The sequence below is a fragment of the Salmo salar genome, chromosome ssa26 (assembly GCF_905237065.1).
Source record: "Salmo salar chromosome ssa26, Ssal_v3.1, whole genome shotgun sequence".
In the NCBI taxonomy this organism is placed as follows: domain Eukaryota; kingdom Metazoa; phylum Chordata; class Actinopteri; order Salmoniformes; family Salmonidae; genus Salmo; species Salmo salar.
This window is the reverse complement of record NC_059467.1, coordinates 34,070,064-34,092,235: the sequence shown is the minus strand read 5'-3', so window position 1 is coordinate 34,092,235 and position 22,172 is coordinate 34,070,064. Positions and strand designations below refer to the sequence as shown.

At 44.7% G+C, this 22,172-nt stretch overlaps 1 protein-coding gene across 4 annotated transcripts in view; it reads left to right on the top strand.

Moving 5' to 3' along the window:
* Positions 1-22,172, top strand: part of LOC106562454 (monoacylglycerol lipase ABHD2) — a 29,224-nt gene that overhangs the window by 1,679 nt on the left and 5,373 nt on the right. Inside the window, exons 1-10 of one of the 4 annotated variants that reach the window (XM_045709017.1) lie at positions 316-551; positions 2,131-2,220; positions 2,785-3,009; positions 7,775-7,950; positions 9,060-9,227; positions 9,485-9,668; positions 12,007-12,099; positions 12,595-12,693; positions 15,699-15,768; positions 15,988-16,072. In XM_045709017.1, the coding sequence (XP_045564973.1) occupies positions 2,792-3,009; positions 7,775-7,950; positions 9,060-9,227; positions 9,485-9,668; positions 12,007-12,099; positions 12,595-12,693; positions 15,699-15,768; positions 15,988-16,072 (1,093 nt within the window). In that variant the 5' untranslated portion in view covers positions 316-551; positions 2,131-2,220; positions 2,785-2,791. Of the gene's footprint in view, positions 1-315; positions 552-784; positions 807-1,858; positions 1,951-2,130; positions 2,221-2,784; positions 3,010-7,774; positions 7,951-9,059; positions 9,228-9,484; positions 9,669-12,006; positions 12,100-12,594; positions 12,694-15,698; positions 15,769-15,987; positions 16,073-22,172 lie in introns of those variants that run through there. The other 3 variants (XM_045709020.1, XM_045709018.1, XM_045709019.1) reach the window with 3 other exon arrangements.

Here is a 22,172-nt window from a genome sequence, read left to right as displayed (position 1 = left end):
TTGCACATTCCAAGAAAGACTATATGCTATTGATCATTTTGATCAATGAAAATGTATTATATGAGATACAACTATATTGGCTTATACATTGACGCACGACTCTCCACACGTTTCAACAAAAGGTTGTGATCATTGAGCTAGCTATTTATTCAATTAACGGATGAATATGTAAGCATGTTATTTTCCTGAATATTGTTTGGGGGATACAATTGTATTCATTTTCTTTAGCCAATCGCTGTAAAGAAACTGGAGCCGCGCAGTGTAAGAGATGGAAAATACGTCAGAGAAATTACGTATCTGCGTTTGTAACCCAATAGAATAAGGGGAATCATATGCAAATGAGATAGGAATAGGAAGTGAATTCCGAGATGTCAGTCTAGCGGTAGCTACATGTCAATGCATGTCCATCGACAGACAGGGAAATAATAGAAAAAACGGACCGTAAATTATTTCGAGATAAATATAGAAACATCCCTATGGAAAGACACGGATTCAGACACAAAGGAGAAAAGGAAAAGACTGAACACGGTGTAGGAGAGGACGGTAACGAGGTTAGTTTGCCAGCTATCTCTGTCTGTACCGATTAGGGACGGGGCGCAGAGACCTGTGTTGTTTTCGTCGGTTTAGCTAGCTGAACACACCACTATCGAACTAAGCAATGTATGCTAGCTACCTAACAAATTGTATTTTCTACTTGAACAAATACCTTGCTTAGTTCGCTAGCTGTATGTTGGTTTGACATACTGCGAGAGAGGTTGCAACATTCATTCCACCACTAGCTCGTGGATGCGCGAAAAGCAGGGATGGTGAGTTGGGGCCCTTTGCCAAATAGCATCGAGCTAACGTTACAGTACTAGTCCTCTCTTACTTGTTTACTATATTATTACTTATGTCGACAAAAACATTTTTATTTTACAAAAGCTGTCTAAAACATTGCTGTGTCCAGCATTACTTGTCGGTGGCAAAGCCATTGCTAGAAAAAGCAACGGGGACTGCGTGGTGCGTACTGTAGCTGGTGGTGGGTTTCCCATGACTAGGCTTGACTTGCTGCGCACCATGATAATCTGCATTTACTGAGATGGCTAACTAAATTAGATAGCTAGGTAATTGTCTTCTCATGCAGTGTGTGTTCCTATTCCTATATTATCGTCATCATCATCATCACACACTTAGGCAAATTATTCCTACACCTGCCTACCAATACACATGTGAAAAAAAGTGGTCCATGTGATGAAAACTAAAACAGGAGAGTTAAGTTTGGGGTAAGCCATCTCTCTGCATTCTCACTCATGCCCAGCTGCAAGTGTTCACTACTGTGACAGACAGATTAAAGAGTGGGGTGATATGGGGCTGAGCCCGTGGTGGTTTCCCTAATCTCTCAACTACGCAGCTCTGGAATGTTATTGTATCTCATGATGGCAGGGCAGGCTGTGATTCTTAGCACATTGCTAGCCGTGGCCTATTGAGGCACCTGCTTTCCCCCCCAAATGATTTAAGGCTACATCAGTGATCACACTGGATGACTGACTGGCCTTCCCACATCGAAGAGGAAATCTGCAGTTTACATGAAACAGTAGTTACTGCAGTTATTATTAGGACATAACTAATGCATTCTAGAGGGTATAGAGGAGAACACACAGAGCCTAGTTTACATCCCAAATGGCTCCCTATTCCCTATATAGGCCTAGTGCACACAGCCGTAGAAAGGATTCATAGAAGTGCTCGGCCTGCTGACCTTAGTGGCCATGGCTAATGTAATTGATTCTTATCAGATAGTGTTATTTCTGATTGGAGAGGGCAGCAATTCCGTGCTCTACGGGGAATTCCATTTGGAGCAGTGGAGGACAGCGGGATCGCTGTTAGTAATGAGCTGTTAGGATTGATCACTTCTCTTGTTAACCAAGGAGACAAATGAACTTGAACACATCCTTCACAAATAACTGGTTTGAGGTCAGTGCTTAATATTGAAGAGGAACTATAGGGTTTGTAGAACCATGTTAAAGGAAAGAAGTCTAGTATGGAGATATGAAGAGGCACATTTTCTCTGATGTTGGGTTGTCTTGGCCAGATCACGCAAATTCTTAACACCTGTTTTAAAACATGAAATAAAAGTGTTTGTTTTTCTTCCAGATTTGACCACGTCACTGTGACTCTGTCACCTCAGAAATAAAGGCTGTTGGACAGAGTGGATCATCTTTTTATTGAATTGAAACCTAAATTGTAAGTAAATAATTGTTTGATAGAATTGCTCAACTCTTTCCTATCCATGTTCTGAAGTTTGTTTGTTTTATCTAAACTACCTCATCTGACTCATATTTACATACCACAAGTTCCTCTTTTTGGACTGTAAACCAGCCTACCTCTTTCTCCACCATCTCTTTTTGTTTTTGCCAGTCTGTTTACCATCATTGGCTTTGTTCATTTTCTGCTTCTGTCATTGCTCTTAGCAGGCAGCTGAAACATATTTAGCTGTTGCTAGGCTACATGCCTTGAATTCCTATTTTTGACAGAGAAATAGCTAGACCACTTTGTGCCCTCTGTTTGTTCCATGGTCCACACTGTTTACTGCCACTGATTAAGTTTTGTGAACAAGACGTAAGTTTAAAGTGACATAAATGTAGTTGTGTTGTACAGTTAATCAGTGTACTAGTGAGCATGGCTGATGTAGGCTAGTTGATTTAATGTGTTCTGTGTAGCAGGATCATCCGTACTAGCTGTATTTGTTCTAAGTGGATTATTTACAGTCTAACGCTTTGTTTACTTCTCTGTGTTTGTCTCTCTCAGAGGCACCATGGCCACCCAAGACTCGGGCTACTATGACTACACCATCGTCGCCCCGGAGATGCCGGCTATGTTCGACGGCATGAAGCTGGCGGCGGTCGCCACGGTGTTGTACGTCATCGTCCGCTGCCTGAACCTCAAGAGTCCCACCGCCGCTCCTGACATCACCTACCAGGACACGCCCCTCAACCGCTTCCTGCTCAAGTCCTGTCCCATCCTGACCAAAGAGTGAGTGACCTTTCTGCCTGTCGTTCAGTCTTTGGCTGTGTTCTGCGACCATACAGGACACTAGTCTAGCGCAGGTCCTTACCCCCAATATATCTTAATGCTGAGTGCCAAGCAGAGACCCATCAGGTCTCATTTTTCCAGTCTTTGTTATGACTTGACCGGGGGAACCCAACCTTCCAGTCTCCGGGCGGACACTCTAACCACCAGGCCACTGAGTTGGCCGTGAGTATTTTATAGCTTATTGGGGTCCTATGATTTGTTCTGGGAGTTTTCAGTAGCCCGTAATTGGAACACTGCACCCATGATCACCTTGCCGTGACAGCACCAACACTTCTGTTGTCACGCTACGCTATAGCCTACATCTAGTGCTACATTCCAAAGAACTCCTGTGTGTTGTGTAAAAAAACGATACTCCTGTATGACTAGCGGTTTCTCTGAATGTGTGGCATGGTTCAGAGCCAGTACTCTACTCTACTGGCCTAATAGTCCTGTCTTAAGGGAGTCTGAAGCCCAGTGGGAGACTCTGGAGGCTTCCCTCATCAGCTGTCTCATTATGTAAGCCTCTGTTACTTAATCTCAAATCTCTGGCCACGAGTGCTCCCCTTAGGGCTCTGGTCAAGACTAGTGCATGTAGGGAATTGGGATGCAGATTCGTTTTATCCAAACAGACTGTAGATGTAGTTTGAGGTTTGTGTGTGTTCATGTTTGCTTTTATTTGACAGTCTGTCTGTGTTTTAAGACTGGTGTGATTTTAGCTGTGCCTAACGGACCTGGAATGTTCCAGACTTCCTCAGGGAGGGATGCCCAGTTAAATTTTTGCCGTCAGTTCATTTGATCTAGTCATAGGCTTAATAAGTATGTGATAAGACTATTTGTTTAGCTCCAACTCTTGTATAATTTATAAGGTTCATTATACTAATCAGTAGGTGAAATGCTTCTTAATTAAATGAATTTTAATCTTAATTTTGCACTATATCCTTCCACTGGGCTGTACTCAGTCAAAAGCTAGCCAAGACAGAAAGTGTGTAAATGGATATTGGGCTAGTAGGGCTGTCGTTCATTCATCTATTGCTCCTTGGCACCGTTTATGCTGACTAATGGTCCAAGACGGTTCGTGTAACTCCTAGTGACACCCAGTCGAGTTGCATAACACTGTTTCCAGCACGGTGACCACGGACAGATCAATCATGGAGAAGGAGAGGGGTACACAGTGGAGGAAATACGAGACAGGGGGGCAACGACTCTGTCTTCAAAGCAGTCAATGCATTCCATCTGTCATTGTATTCTAGAAAATAAGGGCGCAGCTGCAACATTTTACTCAATTTAGCCTACGGAGAGTTTGGGAATAGCCTAAGTAGTTTGGGAGTTAGCCTCTGAAAGGGCAGATCCTGCGCTGGAGTGATGTGCAACAGAGCCATTCTTCTCTGAGACTGAGTGAAGCCAGGTTTCAATGATCAGAGGTCTACTTGGCCTTTTATCTCAATCTGTCTCGGATGGCTTTGTGTTCAGGAAACCAGCCCTGTAAAGGGGCAACGTGGGATTGGTACATCCGTTTTTGAATGTTTAAATTAATGATATGTAGCCATTGTTTTTTTGAAGAATATCATTTATGAATGCCTTGAAGAGCTTAGGTTAACTGGCTTACCCCATGATTTTACCACCAACAAGTGTTGTGGTTACCCCTCCAGGCAGTAGATCAGAGGGCTGTGTATTGCATCATATCAAAAGGCTAGTTATTAAATCAGACCTCCAATAGAACAGACCTGTGACTTTGATCTGTACCTCAGACAACTAAGGGTGTTGTCTATCTATCAGCCCACGCTGGCTTCTGTTTCCTTTGCTTTGGTCTGCTGCTGACTGTCAAGGGCGACAGCAGGTTACAGTGCACACACTCATACACATAGACATGTATGAGGACACACACTTGCACACAGACATGTAGCTACATGCGTGTGGACACACGTTTGCTGGAACGAGATTCAGATTCTCCTCTTTTTTATGTCTTGACTGGAGCACCCAGACCTACACCACTCTAAAGTGTAGGCAATATGACAGACTGGTTTCATTCACACAGTAGATATTCAAAAGTGTAGCTTTCATCAGTCATGTCAGATGTGTAATTGGAACAGTATTGCCCCCCCCCCTCGCCTGCCTGGACTCCTCCCCTTGTCCTCTTAGCCCTCCTGTGACAACATTACGTCATCCCTGCCAGTCGAGGATTATTCGCAGAGCTAGAATGTTCTGGGGAATCAAACCTGACCAAGGCTTTAGTGTGTTAGTCTATATCGGGGATATTTAAATCAGAGCCTGGAGGTCTGGAGTACTCCTGCTCTTCTGTTCTACTTCATGCTACCTCCCTAACTCTACCTACGTCAGAGTTGATAATGCTGTTTACACACAGGGGTTGGAGGGCTTATCTGTAATATTAGTAATGGTGTGGGGAAGCATCAGCAGTCATTGTGTGTTTTGAGATAGGCGTTATGTAAGGGAAGTAATGTCCAGGTGCTCAGACTGCTCTAATGACACTGAAGGAAGATGAGATTGAGGGGGTTGTGCAACTGTTGATTTAGCAACAGACTTTGCTCGCTGACAATACTTACTGTACCAGTGTGTACACTCCCCACCCATGTGTGTGCACCGTCAGTCCGTCTTTTGACTGCGAGAGGTTCACCCTGATCTTGGTTCACCCTGACCTTGGTTCACCCTGACCTTGGTTCACCCTGACCTTGGTTCACCCTGACCTTGGTTCACCCTGACCTTGGTTCACCCTGACCTTGGTTTTCTCTGCCTAGCTGTTCGCTCCAGTCGGGGAGCTGCCTGGCTGTTCACGCTGCCTGGCGTTTGCTAGTCGGGAGCTGCCTGGCTGTTCGCTCCAGTCGGGGAGCTGCCTGGCTGTTCAGTCGGGGAGCTGCCTGGCTGTTCAGTCGGGGAGCTGCCTGGCTGTTCAGTCGGGGAGCTGCCTGGCTGTTCGCTCCAGTCGGGGAGCTGCCTGGCTGTTCGCTCCAGTCGGGGAGCTGCCTGGCTGTTCGCTCCAGTCGGGGAGCTGCCTGGCTGTTCGCTCCAGTCGGGGAGCTGCCTGGCTGTTCGCTCCAGTCGGGGAGCTGCCTGGCTGTTCGCTCCAGTCGGGGAGCTGCCTGGCTGTTCGCTCCAGTCGGGGAGCTGCCTGGCTGTTCGCTCCAGTCGGGGAGCTGCCTGGCTGTTCGCTCCAGTCGGGGAGCTGCCTGGCTGTTCGCTCCAGTCGGGGAGCTGCCTGGCTGTTCGCTCCAGTCGGGGAGCTGCCTGGCTGTTCGCTCCAGTCGGGGAGCTGCCTGGCTGTTCGCTCCAGTCGGGGAGCTGCCTGGCTGTTCGCTCCAGTCGGGGAGCTGCCTGGCTGGAGGCCATAGTGAGTAGGCCAAAGCTACATTTGAGAGCATCGGAGGCCAAAGCTACATTTGAGAGCATCGGAGGCCAAAGCTACATTTGAGAGCATCGGAGGCCAAAGCTACATTTGAGAGCATCGGAGGCCAAAGCTACATTTGAGAGCATCGGAGGCCAAAGCTACATTTGAGGACATTGCAATTGTCAACATCGATCTCCTTCTTTTGTTATCGTGCCCGCTAATCTATAAACAGACCTAAAATGGAAACCACTAGTTGTTTTTGGCCTTTTGCCAAGAGTTTCCTGCTAAATGATCGGTGTACTTCTGTGCTAAACTCAGTGTGCGGATGTGAGATGGTAGATTGTATGACTGTGATATGACTAGCCCAGCTCATGTCTCACTGCAGTGCTAGCAGCAGATAGATCCACTTTGATCTCCTGCAGGGTTGGACCCTTGCATACGTGTACTCCCATACAGATACAGTACCAGGGCAGATGCATTATCAAGGATGGTCAGCTTCCTGTGTGTTCTACTTAGGAATGTCAATCTCTTCCCTATCCCCCGCTGTGTGTAAATGTTGTTCCAACGCACTGTGACTGAAAGTCAACACAGCAAATAAAACACCCACCTTTTTGCCGTTGTCTGTGCCTAACAACGTTTGTGCTGTTGTCATGTTGTGCTGCTGCCATGTTGTGCTGCTACTGTGTTGTTGTCGTGTTGTGCTGCTGCCATGTTGTGCTGCCACTGTGTTGTGCTGCTGCCATGTTGTGCTGATACTGTGTTTTCATGTTGTGCTGCTGCCATGTTGATGTTGTGTTGTTGCCATGTTGTGTTGTCTTAGGTCTCTCTTTTTATGTAGTGTTGGTGTCTCTTTTGTCATGAAGTCTGTTTTGTCCTACCTTTTATTAAAAAAAAGCCCCGTTCCCCGCAGGAGGCCTTTTGCCTCTTAGTAGGCTGTCATTGTAAATAACAATGACTTCTTAATTAACTTGCCTAGTTAAAGATTTAATACAAATAAAATAGTATACTACATTAGCTGACTGACTGAAATAAAACACAACTGTCAGCAAGAACAAGTCATCAAGTAAAGTTATTCTATTACTTCAAGGGACATCCTAATGCTGTTGTGTGTTTGTTTCTTACAGGGACCTCTTATGGACACTGCTGCACATTCCACACACGTTTCTGTGCTCAGATCTCGAGTTAGCATGGCATTGTTGAGTGTACTATATGTGTGCGATGTAGGCTACTAGCCTATGTGATAGAGCTCCTAGGGCCTATACGAAGAATTACAATGTATTTTATTAACAGCAAATAAACCTTTAATCTCTTGAGTAAATTAAGTAAGTAAGCCTTGTCTGAGCCAGAACAGCCCATAGTGAATCTGTGTGTTTGTGTGTTTTGCAGGTACATTCCGCCCCTGCTGTGGGGTAAAAGTGGCCACCTACAGACAGCACTGTATGGCAAGATGGGGCGGGTGAGCTGCCCTCACCCCATAGGCCTCAGGAAGTATTTACCCATGCAGGATGGGGCCACCGCCACCTTTGACCTCTTCGAGCCCATGGGGGACCACCGGACAGGAGGTGGGCTAGTTCAGTCATTTATGGATCTTTTATCAAGAATGGAGAATCTCTATTGGCTTAGGACTCTATTTTTGCAATATAAACAGTCAACAACAAAAGCATCCCCCTCAATTGAGATGTGCTTGTCTTATCTTTTCTATGCCTAGGTTAACTGGTTGAGAATGCATTGTCATTTACAGCAATGACCAAGGAGAGAAGTGCAATGGGAAGGAAAGCTGTTAAATGAGCTCATTGGAAGCATGAGAGAAAATTCATAGCCCAATGTTGTGTTATGGACCTGTCCTATGTACAGTATCGGTCCTGTCTGGGCTCAGTTTGTCAGGGCGGTTTTGACACCTTTTGGTCCATTGACTTGTTTACACTATGGTTCCATTTCCTGTTCTGTAGGTGATTATTATGTCAGTGTTGTTGAGGACACAGATTTACAGACCGTGACTCTAGGTAAACTCTACTACCTCTACTTTCGGCTAAGGTGATGAGATCAGGGTTGCGACCCAAATGGTACCCTATTCCCTATTTAGTGCACTACTTTTGATCAGACTATTGGCCATGGTCAAAAGTAGTGTACTGAATAGGGTGCCATTTGGGACGTAGATCATTTGTTTTGACCTCAGAGTTGAGTTTCTAATTATCACTAGTTTGCGCGTTGCCATATGGAAGGAAGCATGTTGCTTTACTTCACATGCCTACACACATCCACATCCACTGTTTGTTTCCTGTTCTAGTTGTGCTGTTGCCAGTGGCTTCTGTCTGTGTTGTCCGTTTTATCTTAGATAGTTAGTTAAAAAATATATTTGTATCCCTTTTGCCTCTTGTCAGGCCGTCATTGTAAATAACAATTTGTTCTTAATGGACTAGCCTGTTAAATAAAGGTAATAAAGAGTCTCTGGTAACTAGGCTAGTTGTTGTTTTATTATTTGAGTGACTGGGACATCTCATCCTATAGAGGTTTTATTGAGGCACCATACTGTCTCTGTTTGCTGCCTGTCATATTTGCGTACCACACCGTGCAATGATCGGCCCATGAGGACGTGTAATCTTGCCTTTACATATTTTCATTTGCAAACAGCTCACTGATCCATCTGTCTGTATGTTTGCTATTCCAACAGATGACGTCACCATGGTGATATGCCCGGGGATCGGTAACCATAGCGAGAAGCACTACATCCGCACCTTTGTGGGTCACTCCCAGAAGGAGGGTTACAGGTGTGCTGTGCTCAATCACCTGGGTGCTCTGCCCAACATCGAGCTCACCTCACCTCGCATGTTCACCTACGGTGAGGACTACACAGACGTGTACAAACACACACATACTCCTAATAAAAAAAACACGTGTGTGTGTGTGTGTGTGTGTGTGTGTGTGTGTGTGTGTGTGTGTGTGTGCAACAACGAGTTTTATAGGTGAAAAGACAGGATAGGTTTTCACCACACCACCCTCATTTCAGATCAGTGGCCATGAATTAAGCTACCAAGGAAATGAACCAACTCAAAGCCCCAGTATGTAATGTCCTTGCCCGTGTGCTTGTTCTGGTAGGTTGCACGTGGGAGTTTGCGTCCATGGTGGGCTACATCAAGAAGATGTTCCCTCACACCCACCTCATAGTGGTGGGCTTCAGCCTGGGAGGCAACATCGTGTGCAAGTTCCTGGGAGAGAACCGGACCAATCAGGAGAGGGTGCTGTGCTGCATTAGCGTCTGCCAGGGATACAGTGCACTCAGGTGGGCTACGGTCTTAAGACTTATTTATACCCTGTTCAAGTACGCAAAAGCAACATGTAAGAGCTACTCAAAATGGCTATCCCGTGGAGTTACAGATTGCAGTGCTGCACACGTTTGTGTATTATAATTGCTACGCAAGGACGCCGAACAGCCATTTTGCCTAGCTAATGGTGTTTGTTGCATTACATACTATATCCCCTTTTTACACACAGCTGTACACTTGGTCAGTGAAGGTGTCATAAACATCAAAATATAAACAGTGGAGACACATTGTCTTTTTTAGAGGCAGTGTTATGCTTGTTAGCAATGAGCTGTAACATAGCTAACTTCATGTAAATAAGTGAATTGTTTTTCCCCAACTTAGTGAAGTTAGCTAGCTAGCTGAAGTTATTTACTGTACAGTTGGTTAGCATCCATTGCTACTCTTTTGCAAGCTATGGTAAAACAGCTATCAAATGATTCTGTTCAGCTGTGTTTTACCATTGGCGAAGACGCCTAAAAATGAAGGAATTCAGATATGTCTTAGTTTGAGCACGATCCACTGAGTGTGTAAACTACGGCAAGCGACATGGTTCAATGTGCCAGTAAATAAGCACAAAGTTTTTTATTTTTTTAATTGCCACTGTCTTGCTGTGAGAATTAGAATCATGTATACTGTGATAATGCCAATAGAATAAATGAGTAACAGAAAGCAATGTACAATACGGCGAACTTAGCAAACGAGGCGTTTTATGCTAAGTACATGGATGGCCGTCATCTTTTATGCACCTTTATACTTTCCAAGTGTATTGCTTTGAATACAAGTGCTCTGTCTCTCCTACTTCTGAGCAAACATTGATCATTTCCTGTAGTTTAGCTTTATCTGTGATCTCAGTGGACTAGTGACTAACACAACAAAGACAGAGGACAGATGCCCCACCTTTTATCCTTGCCTGGGTGCCAGTCTGTCTCTGCTGTAGACAACTGGTTGTTGCCTTGCCAAGTCTTTTGAGGAAGGCAAAGATGTAGGCTAGGCTACAGTAGTTATGTGTTATTGAATACTGAAACAGACTCATACTGTTGGCTGCTCCGTTAACCTGGGTTGTTAGTGTTATTGTTCATGCACCATGCAGTTCTTCCATGGAGGTTGTTTCAGTGTTTTCCGTTCTTAGTCCCACTTGAGTCTGCAGCAGACTGCCTGTTATCATAATGAGCATAGACTTTGTAAACACTTGAGCTTCTGTAGTGATGGGGAAAACTGTTTTATCACGACACAGTGACCGAAAACGCACAACTCTAGTGTTTCTAGATGTGGTATTGCACAAGCTCTGGGACGGAGAAGATGGAACTCTGTGAAACGTGTGGTGTTTCTGAACCACACTTTCGTAGAGTTTGAAAGGTGGCCAACGTCTCTTGGCAGGAACACTGTCTGCTCTGTCCAGAGAGTAAACAGTGTGTTCGTGTGTGTCAGGACCAGGCAGACTGACCTTTTGTGAAATGGGATTAGTCTTTATACCTCCATTTTATTTTCCATTCCTGTCTATGTCATAGCTAAAGCCATGTCTTTTGTCATTGCCCATGCCATCTGTTGAATGGGATTGATATGCCTGCTGCGTAGTTCTCACTATATATGCTACATCTGTAGTATTTCTCATCAGGGTTGGGTGGGTAGGTTACTTTCTAAATGTAATTTGTTAGTTACTAGTTACCTGTCAAATTGTAATCAGTAATGTAACTTTTGGATTGTCCAAACTCAGTAATGTAATCTGATTACTTTTTGATTACTTTCCCCTTAAGAGGCATTAGAAGAAGACAAAAAGGATCCATCAAACACATTTGGTGTGTCATCATAGAGGTCTCTGAACTTGTGGTCAGGCAAAAAAATCTGATTAAGCCTACATGTAACTGATAACATGTAATCAGTTACTCCTCAACCTTGTTTCACATGTGCACTAGCAGATATGAAGTTGGACTAGCTAATTGCTAGATGGGTACTGCTAGCTTGTTGCTAGCTAGTTATTAGCTTGTTGCTAGCTAGTTATTAGCTAGTTGCTCGTACTGCTAGCTTGTTGATAGCTTGTTGCTAGCTAGATAGTGTTGGTGAGTTCATAGTGCAGTGAGAGATCGTTCTGCGTGTGGGGCGATGGTTAGCATGTCAGCTTCAAGAGTATAAAGTGTTGTTGGCAGCAGTTTTTTGTTGTCCTGTATTGGCCTACAGTGATGAAACCTGTGTTGCATTCTTTAGCCTACTTTTGAGTATGTTGGTTGTCAGGCCAAACAGATATAACCATGACAACAATATAATTAGTTCTCTCTCTACACACAACTGACTTCGTGGTGTGTGTGTGTGTGTGTACAGGGCCCAGGAGACGTTCCTACAGTGGGACCAGTGCAGACGCTTCTACAACTTCCTCATGGCCGACAACATGAAGAAGATCATCCTCTCACACAGGTACTCAGCCCTGTTCCAATACTTAGTACATTCACACTGGTAGGCCCAGTCCCAAAGAAACCCCTAGCCCCTACCCTAGGGCCATGACACTTCTCATACATCTGAAATGGCCAAATTACTGTAAAAGCGATATGGTGGAAACTCCATGTGGTGATTGGGAGCGATCATCACCTGATAACACCCATTCAAGCCCTGCTGGGGCCACCCATAGGAAAACAAACTGTCTGCTAAATGGCTTATATTATTTAAGATCTATGACAAATGGCTTGGACTTAACTCATAGTCACAACCCAGCAGATCAGTAAAATTCCCCATAGAGGAGAAACACCAAACCCGTACAGAGCAGCTCCCTGAGGCAAACTATTTAACTAATGAAATGGAGGCAATTAGCGAGGGCACGGAAATTCCTGGTATAGGTATGGACTTTACTGAGAATAACTAGTGTTGTCACGGGTTTCAACGGCATGTCTCAACATTTTGTGTGTGTGTTTACAGGGGCAGTCTGTTTGGAAGTGCAACGAAGATGGAGGACGCAGACCTGAGCCGACTCTACACGGCCACCTCCCTCATGCAGATCGATGAAACCATCATGAGGTATAGGACATGCTGAAAATAACCTAGACTCACAATCAAATCAGTGTTTCGCTTTCCACCCAATACATTTTAGTAAAAGACACTAGATAGAATCTAATAAGGAACACATGCTAAAATGACACACACCGCAATTATTCCTGTGAGCAGCCGGTCTCACATTGATCCCCTGTGAAATCAGTCTGAAATGTTTGTGTTGAGTCTTCAACACTACAATATTTAGGACTGATTTCACAGGGGGGTCAATGTGAGATTTATGGCTGTATGTTTAAAATAGACTGTCAACACTCAACAGCACCTGCTGAAGTTGAAGCCAAACTTTTGGAGTTTTGTCAATACATAGGAACAATATGCTAGGAGCCGTTGAGCAGGGCTGGGCGATTATGGCCTGAAACAAATTCTAACTTATGGGAGTTTCTCCATTTAAATCTTGAAATAAGCTTTGTTGCACAATTTAAGGTCAAAACACTGCATTTCAAACAGTTTGGAATAATATAATGAATTCAGGGATTGTCAAATTATACCTAAGCCTTTGACCCATTTAATAATGAAATGTATTTTTATCAAAATAGATTAACCTGCTTTTTTTGCAATGATCACTGATCTGGCTTTCAAATCTCTGAAAATGCCCTTTTTGTTACAAATGTAACCAGAACCAGGCACAATGTACATTCACTAATAATGACTAACTTAAGGTAGCAGGACTTATAGATAAAGAACACAGATCAACCTTCTAGTGGGTAGCCAGCTAATCTTTATATTTCAAGTCTAGCCAACTTGGGTGTATTTGCTTGCTAACATGGTATAAACAGTTGAACTGCTTTGAATACACCCTCCTGTCCATCTCCACCTGTTTGTACAAACTGTTCACTTTGTTTAGATATTGAAATCAAGTGAGAACGAGTTGCCAATTCCTAATATTAATGCATCTTTTTATGCTCATTGCACATTTCTAAAACACATACTAGACAGCTAGCACATAACAGCATGTGGCTAAAATGCTGCTAGCGGTGGTGTTACTGCAATGCTGCGCACGACAGGAACTTAGCATACATTTGCCAAAGTCGTTGATACACACGTCTTAGTAAGGTCTGCTCTGTTCTACATGTTGGGAGTTGAGACATGAGAAGGGTATCATTAGAAGGGTTTAGTTTAAATGCAGATAGAGTTTAAACTGCTTGTTGTCAGAGAGAAAGAAGTGCTCTTCAGTCTTTGTTGTGGTGAGTGGCAGGGGGAGGGGCTTGTTGTCTGTCAGTGGGAAGGTGCACAGTGAACACAGCACAGAAGGAGGAGGGCTTGGTGTCTGTCAGTGGGAAGGTGCACAGTGAACACAGCACAGAAGGAGGAGGGCTTGGTGTCTGTCAGTGGGAAGGTGCACAGTGAACACAGCACAGAAGGAGGAGGGCTTGGTGTCTGTCAGTGGGAAGGTGCACAGTGAACACAGCACAGAAGGAGGAGGAGCTTGGTGTCTGTCAGTGGGAAGGTGCACAGTGAACACAGCACAGAAGGAGGAGGGCTTGGTGTCTGTCAGTGGGAAGGTGCACAGTGAACACAGCACAGAAGGAGGAGGAGCTTGGTGTCTGTCAGTGGGAAGGTGCACAGTGAACACAGCACAGAAGGAGGAGGGCTTGGTGTCTGTCAGTGGGAAGGTGCACAGTGAACACAGCACAGAAGGAGGAGGGCTTGGTGTCTGTCAGTGGGAAGGTGCACAGTGAACACAGCACAGAAGGAGGAGGGCTTGGTGTCTGTCAGTGGGAAGGTGCACAGTGAACACAGCACAGAAGGAGGAGGGCTTGGTGTCTGTCAGTGGGAAGGTGCACAGTGAACACAGCACAGAGGAGGAGGGCTTGGTGTCTGTCAGTGGGAAGGTGCACAGTGAACACAGCACAGAAGGAGGAGGGCTTGGTGTCTGTCAGTGGGAAGGTGCACAGTGAACACAGCACAGAAGGAGGAGGGCTTGGTGTCTGTCAGTGGGAAGGTGCACAGTGAACACAGCACAGAAGGAGGAGGGCTTGGTGTCTGTCAGTGGGAAGGTGCACAGTGAACACAGCACAGAAGGAGGAGGGCTTGGTGTCTGTCAGTGGGAAGGTGCACAGTGAACACAGCACAGAAGGAGGAGGGCTTGGTGTCTGTCAGTGGGAAGGTGCACAGTGAACACAGCACAGAAGGAGGAGGGCTTGGTGTCTGTCAGTGGGAAGGTGCACAGTGAACACAGCACAGAAGGAGGAGGGCTTGGTGTCTGTCAGTGGGAAGGTGCACAGTGAACACAGCACAGAAGGAGGAGGGCTTGGTGTCTGTCAGTGGGAAGGTGCACAGTGAACACAGCACAGAAGGAGGAGGGCTTGGTGTCTGTCAGTGGGAAGGTGCACAGTGAACACAGCACAGAAGGAGGAGGGCTTGGTGTCTGTCAGTGGGAAGGTGCACAGTGAACACAGCACAGAAGGAGGAGGGCTTGGTGTCTGTCAGTGGGAAGGTGCACAGTGAACACAGCACAGAAGGAGGAGGGCTTGGTGTCTGTCAGTGGGAAGGTGCACAGTGAACACAGCACAGAAGGAGGAGGGCTTGGTGTCTGTCAGTGGGAAGGTGCACAGTGAACACAGCACAGAAGGAGGAGGGCTTGGTGTCTGTCAGTGGGAAGGTGCACAGTGAACACAGCACAGAAGGAGGAGGGCTTGGTGTCTGTCAGTGGGAAGGTGCACAGTGAACACAGCACAGAAGGAGGAGGGCTTGGTGTCTGTCAGTGGGAAGGTGCACAGTGAACACAGCACAGAAGGAGCAAAAAGACAGTTCGATTAAAAAAAAAAAAGGTTTCGATTTACAGGCATTTTGAACATTGTGTTAAAACATTAATTTGCTATATCGCCCAGCCCTAAGAAAGGCCTCTGAGTATCTTGCTGTGCATGGTTCATAGGGATGTGCTCACCCACGTAGTATGTCACTTAATAATCCCTCTCCAGTTTCCACAGCATGCTGCTTTGTTTTGTGACCTGTCACCCCCGTCTCTGCAGGAAGTTCCACGGGCACAACTCCCTCAAAGAATACTACGAGAAGGAGAGCTGTGTGCATTATATTCACAATGTAGGTCGATGCTCTTAATCCCTACTTCTCTCCCTCCCTCTCCTGTGTGAATTAAGAATACTTTTCTAAACATGTATGAATGTTAAGAAATGCACTAAAGGAAGTGCTTAGAACAGTGTGAGGTTCTTTGGAGAGTTCATGATTTAAGCTTGTCTAAGTGGACTCTTATTGGGCTTGTGTATTGCATACAGTATATCTAATTATGGTTGTATTTTGTAGGTTGACGTGCCACTTCTGCTGGTCAACTCTGCAGATGATCCTCTGGTGCACGGGTCTCTGCTCACCATCCCTCGCACACTGGCAGGTAACACACACCTGCATTTGTACACACACAGAGTCTCTCTCTACTCAGAGCTCGTCCCTACAGAGACACAGGGCCACTCGGCGGTGCCTGGTCAATCTGTCAGTCAGCCTATTGTCTTCAACCTAAGACATGCTGACGTGCACATGTAGAGCCAGTACACTGATCTGATTGTTGGTACTGGCTCTAAAATCACAGTACAGTTCTGGGCATTTAAAAAGTTGTCAGAGGCTGCGTGACCGGCTCGACCCGCCCTATCCCGTCCCCAGGACACCTTTTCCCCAGAGATAAACATGCGCATGTGTAATTCCCCACTTGATAAAATGACATCTCTACTTGGACTGTCTGTCCTGCTTCTGCTATAATGCAATGTCATTATAGTTAACACAGACAGAGGTCTGTACAACATGTTGATCATGTCATTATAGTTAACACAGACACAGAAGCCAGACATGTTGATAATGTCATTATAGTTAACATAGACGCAGAAGCCAGACATGTTGATCATGTCATTATAGTTGACACAGACAGAGGTTTGTACAACATGTTGATCATGTCATTATAGTTAACACGGACACTGAAGCCAGACATGTTGATCATGTCATTATAGTTAACACAGACACAGAGGTTTGTCCAACATGTTGATCATGTCATTATAGTTAACACAGACACAGAAGCCAGACATGTTGATCATGTCATTATAGTTAACACAGACACAGAGGTTTGTACAACATGTTGATCATGTCATTATAGTTAACACAGACACAGAAGCCAAACATGTTGATCATGTCATTATAGTTAACACAGACAGAGGTCTGTACAACATGTTGATCATGTCATTATAGTTAACACAGACACAGAAGCCAGACATGTTGATCATGTCATTATAGTTAACACAGACAGAGGTCTGTACAACATGTTGATCATGTCATTATAGTTAACACAGACACAGAAGCCAAACATGTTGATCATGTCATTATAGTTAACATAGACGCAGAAGCCAGACATGTTGATCATGTCATTATAGTTAACATAGACGCAGAAGCCAGACATGTTGATCATGTCATTATAGTTAACACAGACAGAGGTCTGTACAACATGTTGATCATGTCATTATAGTTAACACAGACACAGAAGCCAGACATGTTGATCATGTCATTATAGTTAACATGGACACAGAGGTCTGTACAACATGTTGATCATGTCATTATAGTTAACATGGACACAGAGGTCTGTACAACATGTTGATCATGTCATTATAGTTAACATGGACACAGAGGTTTGTACAACATGTTGATCATGTCATTATAGTTAACATGGACACAGAGGTCTGTACAACATGTTGATCATGTCATTATAGTTAACACGGACACAGAAGCCAGACATGTTGATCATGTCATTATAGTTAACACAGACAGAGGTTTGTACAACATGTTGATCATGTCATTATAGTTAACACAGACACAGAAGCCAGACATGTTGATCATGTCATTATAGTTAACACAGACACAGAGGTCTGTACAACATGTTGATCATGTCATTATAGTTAACACAGACAGAGGTTTGTACAACATGTTGATCATGTCATTATAGTTAACACAGACAGAGGTCTGTACAACATGTTGATCATGTCATTATAGTTAACATGCAGACAGAGGTTTGTACATCATGTTGTTTATAGTTACAACTAATAGTTATAACAGAAGTTTGTAGGCTACAACACGTCGATCATGTTTTATATTTACAACAGATGTTGTACAACATGTGGATGGTGTTTATATTTACAACAGATGTTGTACAACATGTGGATGGTGTTTATATTTACAACAGATGTTGTACAACATGTGGATGGTGTTTATATTTACAACAGATGTTGTACAACATGTGGATGGTGTTTATATTTACAACAGATGTTGTACAACATGTGGATGGTGTTTATATTTACAACAGATGTTGTACAACATGTGGATGGTGTTTATATTTACAACAGATGTTGTACAACATGTGGATGGTGTTTATATTTACAACAGATGTTGTACAACATGTGGATGGTGTTTATATTTACAACAGATGTTTGTACAACATGTGGATGGTGTTTATATTTACAACAGATGTTGTACAACATGTGGATGGTGTTTATATTTACAACAGATGTTGTACAACATGTGGATGGTGTTTATATTTACAACAGATGTTGTACAACATGCCTTTATGCAGGGCAGAGGGAGCAGCGGAGCTACATGAAAATAATTGTGGGCTGAAGTTACGGTTGTTTAGCTATTGAGAAGAGGCATCCAGAGAATCCGATCATGCAGCCGCTCCATAAGAAGTTAGCCAGTACTGTAACACAGTAAGAAAAACACATTGCTGAAATGAACTTGGTGTCAGCAAGCCCCTTTAAAAAGTAATGTCCAGAACAGTATGTGCACATGTTATTTGTGTACTAACACAAGGGAAATCATTAGAAGTCTACTGTATTTTCACCAGTTCAACACCTGGTACAAAGTTCTCCCTTACGTTGTCTCTGAAACAGCAGAGCTGGAATAGGCAGACGAATCCTTTAAGTCCCACACCCAGGCCAGGGAGGGGGCGGTATATAGAACTAGGTGTGTTGGGAATGTCTGACTGGTTAACACTGGCTCAGTAACTCAAACACACACACACACACGGTAGTGTATCACACAGATGAGAGCCTCTGTCTCCTCGTGTGCTCGTGACTTAGACTGTAGACACCGCTAGGCCTTACCTTTTTAGATATGCAAGCTAAATCTGTCATTTTTTTCAACACTAACTGATTCTGATGACTGATAGAACACCCATCATGGTAACCTATCATTTTAAAATGGAACACTGAAAATAACGGCCAATCAGCTCAATCCTCAAGGGTTTACTGGGTTGATCAAATGGAGCAGTAAAGGAAAGCATGCTATTTATGGAAACAACCACCTCAGCACTACCAACTAGTCACCATTTGTTGGATTATGTTAGATCCATGGACTGTACAGTACTCTAGCCAGTTCTCATCTCTCACGGGATTTCTGGAACAGCCCATCCCAAATTGCTCTCTCTCCCTCCCCCTTGGCCCTTACCCTTTAATGTAAGCATGTCTGAAGGGTCTGGATAGGTATAAGCTGTGTAGTGGTAGAGCTTCCACCATATTGCTTCCCACCTTACAGATCTGCAAACATTGAAGGAGTAGGTCCAAAGAGAAATTCCCGACTGAAATGATCACGTTTCCTCAAAGTGGTGCACAATGTGTGGTGGTGATGTGATGCCTCCTGTGTCCTGTTATTTATAGAGTCCCAGAGCTGGGATGGAGGGTAACACTAGCCCACTGGCTTGTTGTGTCCTGCGCTACACAGAGATGCAGGGTGGAGATATAGGAGATTCTCAGCTGGTGCCCTGCCTAACACTCTGAAATGGGAAATCAGCTGGTGCCCTGCCTAACGCTCTGAAAGGGGAAATCAGCTGGTGCCCTGCCTAACACTCTGAAAGGGGAAATCAGCTGGTGCCCTGCCTAACGCTCTGAAAGGGGAAATCAGCTGGTGCCCTGCCTAACACTCTGAAATGGGAAATCAGCTGGTGCCCTGCCTAACTCTCTGAAAGGGGAAATCAGCTGGTGCCCTGCCTAACACTCTGAAAGGGGAAATCAGCTGGTGCCCTGCCTAACACTCTGAAAGGGGAAATCAGCTGGTGCCCTGCCTAACACTCTGAAAGGGGAAATCAGCTGGTGCACTGCCTAACACTCTGAAAGGGGAAATCAGCTGGTGCCCTGCCTAACACTCTGAAAGGGGAAATCAGCTGGTGCCCTGCCTAACACTCTGAAAGGGGAAATCAGCTGGTGCCCTGCCTAACACTCTGAAAGGGGAAATCAGCTGGTGCCCTGCCTAACACTCTGAAAGGGGAAATCAGCTGGTGCCCTGCCTAACTCTCTGAAAGGGGAAATCAGCTGGTGCCCTGCCTAACACTCTGAAAGGGGAAATCAGCTGGTGCCCTGCCTAACACTCTGAAAGGGGAAATCAGCTGGTGCCCTGCCTAACACTCTGAAAGGGGAAATCAGCTGGTGCCCTGCCTAACACTCTGAAAGGGGAAATCAGCTGGTGCCCTGCCTAACTCTCTGAAAGGGGAAATAGGCTGGTGCCCTGCCTAACTCTCTGAAATGGGAAATCAGCTGGTGCCCTGCCTAACACTCTGAAAGGGGAAATCAGCTGGTACCCTGCCTAACTCTCTGAAAGGGGAAATCAGCTGGTGCCCTGCCTAACACTCTGAAAGGGGAAATAGGCTGGTGCCCTGCCTAACACTCTGAAAGGGGAAATCAGCTGCTGGTTCTGTCCCCTTTGCCCTAGAAGAGTCAGGCTGACTCACACTGGCCACAGGAAGCCTGGAAACATGCAAAAGCTGTTGTGTAACTAATGTAGTCACCTCACCTGGAATCAGACTTTAAGCCGCATGGTAGTTGGTACATGTCATTAGGACTGTCTGACGGACAAATCCAGACAACAATCTTTTAGTTGGAAACCTCAGTCAGGAGTCTTGTGCTGCGTAGTGCTTAACCCAAGTCGATTCCATTTCATTTTAGGATTCAAATGGAATGTTATTCAAATGAAGAATATGACTGTATTATTATGACTAAACAGTGTGTAGTTTAGATGAATTAGGCTTCTGTAGAATTGACCTCAACTTGGGCCACCTCGTGATGCTTTGCTCGTACTTATCTTCCGTGTCACAAAATGGAAGCTGTATATTAGACATCATTTCTGTTTTAAAGCAAGCTTCAACTTTTCCCTGGTCCTTTTTTAAAACGCTATTAAACAATTGATAGGACACCGCTTCCCAAAAGATGCAGCCAGCCAAACTGAATGGTTTATTATGATGTGATCCTACATCAAACCCTCTTCAGGGTTCAGCCTAATGGAAAGCTGAGGTGTCCGTTTTGAATTTTTTATAAATATGAGTCATTTCCTAGAATCACCTAGTCTATTATAACCGCTGGAAGATGTTAGCAGATAGTGTATGGTTGGTACAAGCCCTGTGGGGTCACGCTCACCAGGCGAACACTGCAGTTTTCCCACTAACCCAGTTGGAGCCCTAATTTCTCCAGCTCTATGTCTGGATGCCACGCCAGTGTTCTGTTCAGGGTTGGGGTTAAGTATATGGCTTCTACTTTTCTGTTTAATTTAGAAGTAATGGAAAATGGGGGGCATTTTTTTAAATTATTGAATTGGAATATCAATTTAGTTCCTTAATCAGCCCAACCCTGATTCAGTTCTAACTGGTAGGCAGCAGCTGGGGATTACCTGCAATACTGTTGTGACTTGCTACATGCTTAGTCATTTCATAAAAGGTTATGTTGTGCTATTTTAATCGGTTATTTACAAGGTTCTAACAATTTATTTCAAGTTAATATATGAACACTAACCTCACTAAATAGGTTATAAATAGGCTGTACTGTACAGCCTATAATCAAAGTGACTTGTCCCATTTTTGTTGACGTGCACCACCCAGTGGATTGGGTTGAACGATTTGGTGTTTCAACAAAAACCAAAACCGAACGGTATGAAGTAGCAAAGCTACAGTGTCATGAGTTGATTGTTCTAGTTGGTCGATCCTGATAGATAATACATGCTTATTGCCTTTATCAAGGCGCTATTTATCTTCATCAGGGTTATTGCGCTACCTGGTGATAGTCATCTGTGTTAATACACTGGACCCTGCTCTCCTTCCTCTCCCTGTCCTCCTAGACGCCTGACTCTATCTCTGTCCCATTACACGGATGACGCCATTTTACGACCCTGGTGTAACATTGTGCTGTGTTCGTCATTTTACAGAATGTATAGCATCATTCCTGACATAACTGTCACTAAACAATGACTCCCATGTGGTTCCGGCGGCTGGTCTGGTGGTAGTGCTGCCGACCCGGATCACATGCCCCTGGAGGCAGCGGTTCCATCTCCCGTTCCTCCATCTCCCGTTCCTCCATCTCCCGTTCCTCCATCTCCCGTTCCTCCATCTCCCGTTCCTCCACTTGCTTTCTGTACTGTATCCATCTTATCTCTCTCCCTCTCATACATTTCCATCCATTTGTCTTTCAACTAAAAAATAT